The sequence below is a fragment of the Rhinatrema bivittatum genome, chromosome 1, assembly GCF_901001135.1.
Source record: "Rhinatrema bivittatum chromosome 1, aRhiBiv1.1, whole genome shotgun sequence".
In the NCBI taxonomy this organism is placed as follows: Eukaryota; Metazoa; Chordata; class Amphibia; order Gymnophiona; family Rhinatrematidae; genus Rhinatrema; species Rhinatrema bivittatum.
In genome coordinates this window covers 21,141,260-21,155,116 of record NC_042615.1, presented here as the reverse complement: position 1 = coordinate 21,155,116, position 13,857 = coordinate 21,141,260, and the positions used below count along the sequence as shown (strand labels likewise).

Genomic DNA, 13,857 nt, shown 5'->3' with positions numbered 1-13,857 from the left:
CACTCTCTCCTTGTCTTTCTTTACCGTATGAGAGGCCTTGCGTCTTCCAATCGCTCCTCTCAGACAGGACCCCTGTGTCCACAAAGAAGATGGCACTGAGCAGGGATGATAGACCTGCAGGATTTGCGCGATGGTGGAGGATTTATCTGGGGTGGTAGCCGGAGCTCAGATTAGCTGCTGCTACTGAGCCCACCACATCACGTGATCTCCCCTGTGTGTGCAGTTTTAAGTGGATGTGTACCTAAGTGCACAAGTGCCGCTTCTACACCGTAAGTGGGGGAATTGTAAAAGACACGTGCCGATGCCATTACCATTTTTCCCAGTTCATTCCCAGTTCACCCAGGTAAAATCTCTATGTATATTTTTTAATTTAGAAGTAAAAGTATGTGGGTGAAGTAGTTGTGCTCCATTTATCTGGATAAATTCTGACTTAATCAGCTTAAAGGTGCTGCTTATCCAGCTAAGTAAGATAGATGGATAAGTCTCAAATAAACCTACTTATCCAAATAAGTAACACTATTTTATATTTATCCAGCTATCTGACTGATAAGACTTATCTGGATAAGTGCAATATGCACTCACACACTTTTTTTTACATATGCAGAGGTTGCTGGGTACATTACATGTACACGCAGGTTATAAAATACAGGAGTAAACTTCCTCACGCCCATATACACATGTATATGGGCGCAAACACAGCTGTTTTAAAGTTATCCTCCCTATGAAAGAAGAGACCAAGGGTATATAATACTCATATCTCCTCATTGGCCGAAACAGATTTGGTTGCCCATCCTTTTGGTGTTATCCATCAAGCAACCAATCGGGTTGGGCAGTACTCCAGCTCTGATGGAGAATCAGGTACCGTTCTTTCATGCCAACATCCAGTCGACAGGCCCTAGAGTGAAAACATTATGGGTAAACAGCTTTGCTTTGTTATTGCTTACTATAAAAAATGCTTTCAGGTCCATAAAATCTAGTACACTTACTGTTCATGCTTCTGCAATGGACTTCTTATGGGATCTCAGGAAACCGCAACAATTTGGGCCACATTCTAATGACTGCAGAGCTTTTTTCTACTTTTCCCTAATAGTCTTCCTAGAGACTAGATGGCAAACCACAGAAAAGCAAATACATGAAAAACAAAATGTACTCCACTATTAATTTTCTGATGAAGCAGGCAGCCTGAGCAAAGCTGATGACTGGGTATTGCACAAACATTTATAGAGAGAGAGCACTGATACGGAGCCAGCTTATATGTGTCTGTTTTGGTAGTGCATTGATACCTTTCTTGCTTGCCAGTGCAGTAATTTGCAATGAAATTCTAAATTCTAAAGGCCTGAAAAAGCACTGCGTTTGTTTCAATTATAGGAAGAGGATATGGTTGCTGTTCAGGGCCGGGAGGAAGCATCAGACAGGCGGTTACAGCAACTGCAATCTGCAATAACACAATTAGAAACGAGGTAAGGAGGAAAGACTGAACATCGTCTGTGACTGACTAGCTTGGTCGTCTAACGGCAATGGCTCTGGAGTTTCGGATTTCCCAGGGAGGGTTACGTACTGCTTCTGAGGCACGTTCTAGCTGTCGGCCCCATCAGCGCTGGACGTAGGTCTGAAGGGGACTGCACTCTGCTCCTGCCTTATTATGTGTATCAGGTATTGAGCTAGGAGGAGGAGGGGGAATGAACCTCCAAATAGTGTTGAGAGAGCAAACCCATCCTTTTTAATGAGCGCTCAGGGAATAATTCTCAAGACACTCTCTGGCATCTTTCTTCTGTCTAGCTTTCTCTTTTTCTCAGTCCTTTTTTTTGCTCTCTGTCCTTCATTTTACCTTTTCCTTGTTCTTATCCTTCTTTCATGCCCTCTGTTCTAGCCCTGTATTCTCCTCCCCTTCCATCTTTCTGTCACAACCTTCTCTGTCCTACCCATCCTTTCCCCATTAAGTCTCGCAGAAACTGAAAGGTTAACTTTCAAAGCTTCTGTTTCAACAAGAGCTGGGCAGTTTTAATACAATTAGTAGGACTGCAAACTAACATGCTTTGCCATCTTTGCAAATTAGAGATTGGAACGTTTCCCTAAGTTGGTTATAATACTCCTTTCTTCTTATGTACAAATTCTGTGTGTCTTTCCCCACTGCTCTGTATCTTGCCCCTTCTCCGAGGACAAACAGCTACTTTGTGCAGTGCAAACGGATCATATGATTATGCCTTCTGCCAACATAAGAGAACACTTAGAGCGTTGTCTAGCAAAAGCTGCTGAGCCAGGCCTGCTCCTCCTGTGTTTTCTTCTTTCCCATCATTGGAAGAGGATGTTTCTACTGGATTAGTGCCACTACCATTTTAGTTCTCTGCCGACATTTGTTTGCTTTTTCATTCTTCGGTAGCCCAACAATGTTTATTTTAGTCAGGGCGTCTTCCTTTTCTATATATACTCTCCTGTTTACCTCACTCTGTCTCTTGAGTGAAGTCAGTCTCCACTCAGGGACTTCTCCCTCGAAGCCCCGTTTATCACATGTCTCCCATAGGTTTCTGGGGGGAATAGTCTTTCTGTTAGCTGCACTTGATCTGGGGGATTTCTTCTGTAAACTTGGAATGGCTATCCTCAAATATCTGTCCAGGAAATTTTCTCTTGAATGTGGTAAGGGGGCTAACTAATCACAAAGGATAAGTTCCACTTCCCTTTAAAAAAAAAACAACGCAATATAGGAGTTGAAGAAAGGCATGAACTTCGAATGGAGATGTCAGTGTTTTGGCCTCCATGTCTATGCTTGACTCTAAGGGCTTAGGCATGGTCAACTTTGCCCGTGCTTCAAAACAGCTGTGCCTAGAAGACCACCTAGTCTGCCATCCCAGGATTGGGCCATACTATTCTCTCAAGTACTACAACCCAAACGTTGAGCAGTTTCTCTGTACAGTCTTCTTTGATATCTAGTCCCTTATGAAGCCTAGCCTGGTCTTGCACTTGATATGTTCCATTTGGAGTTGAACAGGCTGAAAGATTCTGAGAAGCTTGAATTGAGTACCTCCGCACATATGCCCCTATGAGCCCATCAAGATAATTACCTCTAGTGACATTCCATAAATTCTGGGTATATTTGTGTGTCGACTACAGTCCAGGCCTCTATGTATGCTGGCACTGAGCACATCAAGAGTTGGGTTGATTAATGCAAGTAGTTTTATCAGCAGGTACCTCCTTCTTAATCCTGGGTTGGTTTACTGTAACACTTATGGTTTCACTGCCCATCATCCCAGGCCAGATAGACCTCTAATTCTCCCCCCTAGCAGGAGAGGAATCAATGATTGTTTGAAAAATTATTGAAAATTCTTCAGAGAGTCCCTCTGAAAAGTGCTACACTCCAAATCTCCCCTTGAAACCCTCTCTGCATCCAGCAGGAAATCATTCCTCCCCCAGAAGACGCTTCTTTGTGGACAAGCAGGACGAATAAGCCATACAAGTGGCATCCAGTGGTGCACGATAGCTTTGTAAAAGCCTAGGAGATATTCCACAGGCATGCGTAGGACTTGCCTCTCATCTGCGGTCACATGGGGCTCCTTCAGTCCTATCTAACAGCTTAGGGAAGCCAACTCCATAAAGAGAGGAGGGTGGGAATGTGTGGCTGATTATCCTGCTGTCCATGAAGAGCACCCGTTACAGGTAGCCAACTTTGATTCCCACACAAGTGGGAATTCCTAACCCATAGTTGCCTTTATGAGGAAACTAGTCCTTTTTCTTTTGCTCTGCAACACCAATGTTTAGCCCAACACAGTTCATGTTACATTTTAAATCTTCTTCAGAAGCATTACTGCAGGCAAGCAATCAGCACAAAATCTAATAGAGAGATGAAATACATCATGAGTGTTGTAAAAAAAAAGTGTAATATCGTATTCATATTAAAATTTATCCCACAAACCATTATTTATGATCATGCTTCATGAGCGCATGGAGGATCAAAGAAGCCATTTTGAAATATAGCAAAAACACGGCCTTTGAAAAGTTACATATGTTGGCCAGGCGATACAGGATCAGACTGAGTGCGTTCACATTCACATGACTCGTGTGCGTGACTGGTGAACTGCAGTCTTTAGAGAACACCTGTTAAGAGTAAACAACTTGGATTTGTTTCTAGTACTGCAGCTTAAGAGAATCAGAAAAATTTAAGAGATCAGAAGTGCACCTCTGATTTCATACATTTATATAGTATCATATTTCTAGGTTAGGAAACGGATATCGACAGCTTTATCTTGGCTGGTAGCAGGAGACTTTGCTATAATTAACTGATGTACAGAAGCCATTAGAAAAATAAACAATTTTTGTATTTATTAATTTTTTTTTATTCTTGAGTTTTGGGGGTGGGGCAGGGGTTTGTATCTGATTTTGTTTAGTGCAAATAATGTTACAAAGTACACCCAATTCAGAGAACTGAGATTAAAATCTGACGCATGGTTAATCACTGGTCCGAAATACAAGACATGAGAGCATGTGAGCTGTGTCCTGCCTCAGAAACAGAGGCAGGCTGAGTGCCAAAAGCTTATGAGGGCGTACATTCAGAGCAAATCATACTCCAAGGGACAGACTGTGATTATAAATAATAGTTTACTTAATTTTTTTTAAACCGCACTGGGGAAAGAGGCAGTGGGTGCTTATCTAATTGCACAATTGGAGAAGTACCATAATTAAGAACTTGCTACAACATGCATTTGGTTTTAAATAGGAATTACCTTTAACTATTTGCACCATTTGATCATTTCTAGATTACTTCTTTGAGTTCATAATTACCCATTTCAAACTGACCACATTTCTCCTTCAAGACAATTTAGTGGCTTAGTTTTCAGATGTCTCTAAAAACCCCACATAGTTTCCAGTAATGTATTTAAAAACAAAAAATTAAAGTGCCTCCATACCTACCATGCACTATGTGAAGTTTCAAAATTCCATTTGTCAAACAGAAATGCTTCTTGTATTAAAATATTTACTTTCAAGTTTCTGTAGTTGAAATTCTTCAAGGGAGAGCTGCTGCCTACTTAGCAAGCAATCTTAAAAGGTAAAATTGACATAACTGCCATGAAAGGGAAATTATTTTCCAGCTTTAATATATTGACAAGAACTCTTTAACAGCTGTATCATTTCTGACATTTTATTTATTTATTTACACTTATTAGTCGGAAATCTCAAATATCATTCAGTGCAAAATGTTCAGATGTAACACATTTATAACACATACATAGGAGGTATTCCTCCCTCTACTCACACTTCTAAATAAGTACAATTTTCATCATTCATAAAAAAACATAGTAATATACCCACATTAAAAGTACAAATTTAACAAAATATGAAACACCACCCTGCTCTAAAAATAAAATCCTAATACAACCTAGCAGCACATCTAACAATCAATGTGCCCTGACCCGTGTCTCGACAGTTCTGTCCCTGCTTGCCTTGACTGTGGTTATGACTGTGCTGGGCCTTCCATCCCAGTACGCTGCTTTCGCAGATGTGTTCAACAAGCAGCAGGCAGAGTTCTTGCCCCCTCATAGGTCCCAGAACTGTCCTATAGTCCTTCTGCCAGGAAAGTTGCCCCCGCGGGGTAGGGTTTACCCCCTATCAGTTCTGGAGATTGCTCCCATGTCACAATACATAAAGGAAAACCTTGAAAGAGGCTTCATCTGCTCTTCTTGCCAGCTGAAGTGAGTTTCTTTTTCATTTGTAAGAAAGATGGGTCTCAGGCCCTATATAGATTACAGAGGCTTCAAGCCATCACTAAGAAGAATAGTTATCCTCTGCCACTTATCTCTGAGTTATTTGATCGCCTGCAAAGAGCAAGGATTTTCACTAAGCTTGACTTACGAGTAGTGTATAATTTCACACATACCTGAGGGAGATGAGTGGAAGATGGCCTTTAATATGGGGGATGGTCACTACAAATACTTAGTCATGCCATTTGGGCTAAGTAACACCCCTGCAGTATTCCAACATATGAGATCTTCAAGGATCTTTTGTAATCTCACATGGTAGTCTATCTTGACTATATTATATTCTCCTGCTCAGTGAATCAATATCGGTAGCACGTCAAGCAAGTACTAAAGAGATTGTGGGAGCATCATTTATACGCAAAATTGGAAAAATGCACGTTCAAGCAGGAAGTGCTTCCCTTCTTGGGATATATCATCTCCCAGCACAGGTTTCACATGAATCCCGCAAAAGTAAAAGCCATTCTGGGCTGGCCCCAGCCTGTGGGACTCAGGGCACTGCAGTGTTTCCTAGGATTTGCAAATTATTATTGATAATTCCTCTCTTGCAGCTCCACTTAACTCCCTGACCACGAAAGGTATGATTACTAGACACTGGCTGGAAGAGGCCACCCAGGCCTTCCAGTCCCTGAAGCGGGCATTCCCACAAGGACCTTGTCTAACACATCCAAATCTCGCTCAGCCCTTCGTGGCAATAGATACCTCTACCTATGGGGTAGGGGTTTTCCTTGCCCGACACAATGACCAAGGTACTCTCTTACTGTGTTCCTCCTCCTCCAAGAAGGAGGAGAAGGAACATCACGTGTTCTCCAGGGAGAACACGTGATGTGGGGAGCTGGAACGTCTGTGTGTCGGCTTTAAATCCCCAACAATCCGCTACCACAAACTGCTCCAGCGACTAAAAGATGGTCTATACGACTCTACCTATGTCGATCACCTCTTTTATGCATAAATCTCCCTCTTCGATGCCTCTGAGAACGACTAAAAAAGATAAAGAAAAACCTCAAGGTCTGGAAGGCAAGATGGCGCCGATGAAGACATGGAAAAAAGCCTCCCGCTGCACCCGACTGTTAGTGAGATCAAGGAAGTGGTAATAGAAGCTTTGGATAACAAGCTAAGAAGTATATCCCAGCAAATTACAAATTTGCAATCCTCGATCTCAGAATTCGCAGATAGAAGGGAGAACCTATGTATTAGAAGATGACATATTAGGTCTCACCCAAAAGGTTGCCTCGATGGAGAACACAATAAAAGAACAAGCCGAAAAAATCGATGACCTAGAGAACAGGTCAGGAAGATCTAACCTGTGCCTTATAGGAATACCGGCATTGGTTGTAGAGAGTGCATTGCGGGGGCTGCTTCTCGATTGGATTCCAGAAGCTTTAGGCCTACTGGAGCTGAAAGGAACCCAGGAAATTGAACAAGCCCAGCGATTGAGGTCGCGCATACCAGCGGCTACACGGCCAAGAACCACCATAATTAAAATCTTAAACTATATACACAAGCAACGTATACTGCAAGAATCAAGGAAGCGATCAAATCTTCAGTTCCAAAGCTCTGTGGTTCGTACATCTGTGTAAAGCCCTGGGAGTGGTCAGCACCTTAATGAATTATGGATGTTATTTACAAGCTGCAGTAGACACAGTTTTTGTATGGACGTTTGCAGCTAACAAGATATTAAAATAAGGAATGTGCTGGAGGACAGAGCTGTCTGGACTCCAGTCGTTTCTTCACAAAATCTTTGTTTACACAACCAAAAAAAAGGATTCTCAAGTGTGTCTCAAGGGGGACCAGATTCTATTCTTTACGGGGGTCCTAATATAAACTCTGTTACAATATGATTGTCTAACTCTATTTACAGTAGTTAATATTAGACCTTTGCTTTACAGATTACGTGTGGCTGCACAAGATGCAGAACAAGTAGGGGGAGAAAGAACAGGCTTGGAAAAGCAGGTTGGGGAGCTGCAAGCAAAGTGTGCAGATCTAGAAGAAGAGAGATATGAGGCTGTGGTGAGAGTGCGAGACAGCATGCAACTTGTGGAAGAAGCAAACTTACAAAAAGATCAAGTAAGATAATGTCCTAATCTTGTTTATTCATCAAGTGTGAATACTGAGGGGCCTATTAACTAAATTGCGTTAGTGCTAACCCAGGCCTTAACCCATGGTAAAACAGCGTTAACACACATTAAAATCTGTGTTAGTACTAAATGCAGTCCTTTAGCCTTTAACATAGACATTTGCATCAACATTTCAGTGAGCTGATTAATATGCAAAAGTATGCTAATCTATTCATGTAAATGCTAGCTCAACTTGAATTAATGCAAAAAAACTTCTATAAGGTAGTTCTGAAAGCAAAAAGTTGACTAAATCTCAAACTGTTAACTTTTGTTTTTTTCCTGAGCATAAGAGCACACTAATGTGAGTGCCGATGCGCAACCCTGACTCCTCCCAGTTTTCTCAAAGGGCCGACAATGGCCTGAAGGAGAGAGGATACTAAAGAAATCTACTGCAACAGCATTTACCTTTCAAAAGGGTGACTGAGAAAATGAGAAAAATGGTTAGGAAAAATCTGAAAGGAGTAGCTGCAAAAGTTAAGAGTTTACATCCAGCATGGACCTTGTTTACAAATACCATCTTGGAAGTCCAGATCAGAATTATTCCATGCATTAGAAAAGGCAAAAACAAAGACTAAATGACTACTAGGTGAGGTGAGAGAGGCCAAAATAGCTATTATGATTTAATAAACTCATAGCCCGCACAATCCGAAGTTCTTATCAGGTTGCAATAAACATACATAATAAAAGCACTACACAAATTAAAAGCAAAATAAATAAAAAACAAAGGTTAAACCTAATTAAAACAAACTTAAAATCAAACCTATACAACTTAATAAAACTCCACCTTAATCAGGAAAATTAGAATTAAAAAGTCAGATTTTTACTGAAGAGAAAGCTTACAAAAAATAAAATGCTAAAAGAACATCTTTCAAGAAATGGAGAAGGGATCTGAATGAAGTAAACAGGAAACCGCATAAGTTCTGGCAAGTTAGATGCAAAGATTTGATAAGGAAGGGAAAGTGATAATTTGAAAAGAAACTTGCCATGGAAGCAAAACTCATAATATTTTATTTTTATTTTATTTATTATTTTTATATACCGACATTTGATCTGAGATATCACATCAGTTTACATTCAGGTACTGTAGGTATTTCCCTATCCCCAGAGGGCTTACAATCTAATATCTCTTTCAGGTACATTCAAAGTTAAAAGCCTGCAAGGGAGTCAGTTAGGCCATTAGATAATCAAGGAGTAAAAGGAGTACTTAGGGATGACAAAGCCATAGCAGAGAGACTAAATTAATTCTTTGCTTCAGTATTCACTGAGGAAGATGTAAGAGAGATACCCATCAAATACAAATTAATCCGAGAAAGCCACCCTCTATAGGGGAATAAGTAACAGAATGATATTAAAAAGTGCTCTTACATATAATCCACAGGCTCTTGCCTGCAATGGATTCAACCAGCATTATATTACTGAGCACAGTATTTTCACGTCATTTACTCATTCCCACTATTAGTAATTTCTTTATTTACTATTTTTAACCACTTTATTATTTATACCCAAAATATCCTTACATGCCATGTTGTTGAGATCTGTGAGTTAAGGCATATTCCCCCGAGGCAGGCAGAAGTTGCCGAAATATTGTCAGTGTCGGGATGGCATAAGTACTGAGCAAATTTGGAAAGGGTGGTCTTACATTTAAAAGATAAGTTCTATTAAAAAAAAGTTTATTTTTATTTATTTATTTATTTAATGTTTCTTATATACCGAAGTTCGTTTCCACGTCACATTGGTTTACATATCAGCATATGGATAATGAAAAGGAAATACATCGAACAGTTTAAGTAACTATGGGATAAGAAAATAAGAATATTTTGGGCAAAATAAAGTAAGGATATTTTGGGTATAAATAATAAAGTGGTTAAAAATAGTAAATAAATTACTAATAGTGGGACTGAGTAAATGACGTGAAAATACTATGTTCAGTAATATATGATGCTGCTTGAATCCCATTGCGGGCAAGAGCCTGTGGTGTGTATATATCTATATATATACCGAAAAACATTCAAAAAAAGAGCTAAAAACATGGTTGTTCATCAAAGCATACCAACTCACCCAATGAACAACACAACAACTTCACCCTCCACTTCAACCTGAAGATTAAATGAATAAATGAACTTATCTCAACTATGGACTATAGCTATGAAGTTAAATGTAAACCAGAACAGTAATTAACTAACATTTGATTCCCCTATGTTTAACAACAGTTTGAACCTTTTTGAAACTCTGTTTATCCCTTAACATGTAACCTTCATATTTGTAAACCTTTATGATGAATTTATAATGATGAATTCAAATGACGGTATATAAAACCCGATAAATAAATAAATATGTAAGAGCACTTTTTAATTTCATTCTGATACTTGTTCCCCTATAGAGGAGATAGTAGTTGCATGGAATAAGATTAGGGAGAATTAGCATCAGGGAATAAGAAGAGGCTTGCAATCACTTCTGAAACCTGAAGATGGTTTTCTAAATGGAAAATCAGACCAGAAGATCTTGCAATTTTAAATGGAATAGATTTTCTCTCTGGTGTTCATAATTTAGTCAAAACCATTTTAGATATATTTCTCATCTTTACTTCAGTATATCTATTTATTTTACAGTTTTCATATTCCGCCTATATTGATAGCTATCATACTAAGCAGATTACAAAGCAAACATAAAACAGAATACATAAAGCACACAAAAAACAAAATTACTAACTGGATTTCATAAGCTGAAATGCCTCATTAAAAAATAGTTTTTACAGCTTTTTGAAACAATTTAAAATCAATTAATCCACGGATTTCATCTGGTAAATTGTTCCATATTATAGCTCCCCCAATAGACAGTGTCCATTGCCTTGTATCATGAAAGTGCACAGTTTTTAATAAATATTTTGTATCAACTGAACGCAGCACTCTTTTCGCAACATAAAGGTTAAAAAGATGGAGCATTTCCTTGTACAGCTTCAAGCAGTAGTGTCAAGATCTTAAATTGAACCCTCTGCTCCATCGGAAGCCAATGAAGCTGGTGGAGCAGTGGAGGAGTCGCGTGATCACAACGTGAAACCTTTAACACCAGTATCTGGTCAACCTTTCTAATTCAGATTTGAAAACTAACTCCATCAGAGTTCACCTCGGTGCTAACCAGTCGCCAGATTCATGAAAGGTCTTCTTTCATATAACACCTCCCAGAAAAGATGCCCCCCTTTCTTGTGCTCTAAATGGTTTTCTTGCACAGCTCATGGAAACACCACTTGTACTCTTGGTAACAGCAGATTTAAATTTCTGTCTTGGAAAGTTTTACTTTTGAAAGTTACTTTTGCATGGAGAATAAGTGAGGGCAAGCCCTGGTCAACAAAACCTAAAAACCTGGCTGTTCAAAAAAGCATACCCATGACTGACTGAGCCCATTACAGGCCGCATACGTCGCTGTTTAACCTCCCTCCCGATTCCCCCTCCCATCCTTACCCGCTCTTGTTCCCTAGAAAAGCTCGCTACTGTATATTTCTATATGTAGATCAAATTCTCGGTAATCCTTTTTACTCTTACGTCAATGATATATATTTGCTAAGTTAACTGTTAAACATGCTATTTGTTTTTTGTTTCTTGTTGTTTTTTTGCTCCGTTTAATATTTTATTGTAAAGCCTGTTGCTGCATTACTGTTTGGTGTAAACCGAGGTGATGTGCTACACGTGCCGCGGTATATAAAAAAATCGCTAAATAGTCTCCTATCCTTCTTATACTCAGATTATTAACAACACAGTAGTTCTAAAACTTTTACCAAAGTTGGTTTCTCAATTTCATTTTTTTTCTAAATGATCAACAATCAATACAATAAATTAATAAATTAACAACTGGTATAATTAATAAATTATACCAGTTGTAAGTCCACCACTAAAGGTTCTAAGAGCTAATAACATTTTTAAAAATTCACTTACTCCAGATCAATCAAGCCAAATGAGAAAAAAAAAAAAAAACAAACTCAACCCTCCAAAGAAGATGATGAATCCCCACAATTATCAACAATCATCTGCCAGTGGGATTTGAGCACTAAATAAAGTTGTTTTAGATCAAAGAATTAAAATCTGTTCTGATGAAATATAACTTTATATTTGCAAAAGGCAGTTAAGAAAAAATAATTAGCCCCCAAAGCAAGACCTTGAGATCTTCCTTGGAAGATAGTAAGCCTTAATCAAGGGTGGCAGAACTGCCTCCAAGATTTCCAAAATGAATTTAAGATAACTTTTTAATATTTGCTACCCTTGGAAATTTTACCTTGCAAATTTTTACTTTTAAGAGCATTCTTCGTAGGCTCTAACTTTCAACAAAGCTTTACGTTATCAGTAACGAGCACATGATAAATATCTTGAATAGAAGAAGCTTTATCGTCACAGGAAATCATTTTCTTAACTTTATCCACAGTTTCAACACATTTTGCAGTATGCTCCTTGAACTTGACTACAACGTTGTGTTGCAGTTCGGTCTTTACAATGACAAATTCTTCCATCCTGGCAAAAGCTTTTCATGAAATCTCCAAGGATGAATCTCAGGTATGGACCCAGGAAAATCACAGATGTTTTCAAAGAGTTCTTTTCAACTTCTTGTCATCAGGGCTCAAGTTCATATCATATTCTGCCTTCACTGAGGACAAGCCAACATTAGAATAAACTTCTACTTTAGACAGCTCACCAGTTGAACTCCAAGGGAGATGAGTTTTAGAGGCAAGATGAAACACTAAACCCTTGGGAAAGTCAGAAGAGAAGACATCAAGAACAGAACCATGAGCATTGATGGCAGTGGCATGGCTGGTCCCAAATCTATCTTGAGAGGGCATGGAGATCAGGGAAGTTACAAAAGAAAGTGACACTGCCAAAGCTCCCATAATCTCTCTCTGTGCCAAACAGTGCTGATACAGCCATGCCAGCCGTATTCCTTCCATACTCCCAATTTGATTCAAAGGTGTTCCTCTCATCTTTCACAGCCACTGCTGCTGCCATTCCAGTCTCCTCTGTCATGTCAAACTGAGAAACTGTCTCCAGAAATCCTCATATGAAAGTGGTGACTCCCCCTGCTGACTTCCCAAAGGCTTCGGAGTGGAAGAGAGAAGACCAGATCCATCAAAATAGTCATGCCTGGCAACTGAAAAAAAGTAAACCTTGTTGTAGACATTTAAAAGACTGTCTAACTTCAGGTCTGGACGCCAGCGGTAAAACAAGAGCCTCAGATGAAAAAGCAAAGGCTTCTAAAATACCAACTTTAATTCCAGTAAAAACCTTCTTTACCAAGTCGGGAAGTGTAGACATCTGGTGCTGCTCAGCAATAGAAGAAGCCATGATGGCCAAAAATGGCATGTCTCAACAACTAGCAGCCTTCTTGGAACCAGGTCTCAATTTCATTTAAATCAGTCCATTGTAGTACCAATATTTATTCCAAGATGAGCAAGAGCAATTAGATTCATACAATTGTTCCACCAGGTCAAACAACTGAGAGGCTGAACTTTCTTAGGAGGCAGTTTTATCACACTGCTATGCTCATGCTCACACAACAGACTGCCAGGCCTATATGACAAAGTATTTATACTGCGGGATAATGTGCAGAGCTTTGTCCAGAATCTTCCTCAAGATAAACTGAAAATTTCTCTACCATATGGAAAAAGAGAGCTGTGTGAAATGTATCTGGCTAGATCTTTCTATGATGCATTTGAGACAGCAACGAGAAACTCTGATATGACTATTAACATTTGGAGGATTGTTTCAGGATTGGCTTTAGATCTCTGTGAGGATGTATAGAAAAGGCTTAGACCTACTGTGTATTAGAGAAAGTCTTTTTGGAAACCAGATGAAGAAGATCTTTTATATAATCAAAAATAATAATAGTGACCATCTTTGATCTGCCCTTCTCAATCAGGATACTTTGTAGGATTTTTCCACAAAAGGTATTTTCTGAGACCCTTTTAACCCTATGAACAACAAAGTGCTAAGCCTCACACATAAGAGTTCTATACC

The 13,857-nt window shown here is 39.3% G+C and overlaps 1 protein-coding gene across 2 annotated transcripts in view; it reads left to right on the top strand.

Moving 5' to 3' along the window:
- Nucleotides 1-13,857, top strand: part of SCLT1 (sodium channel and clathrin linker 1) — a 207,883-nt gene that overhangs the window by 91,846 nt on the left and 102,180 nt on the right. For both annotated transcript variants that reach the window (XM_029592475.1, XM_029592554.1), the window contains exons 12-13: nt 1,369-1,460; nt 7,634-7,811. In XM_029592475.1, the coding sequence (XP_029448335.1) occupies nt 1,369-1,460; nt 7,634-7,811 (270 nt within the window). The remainder of the gene's footprint in view (nt 1-1,368; nt 1,461-7,633; nt 7,812-13,857) is intronic.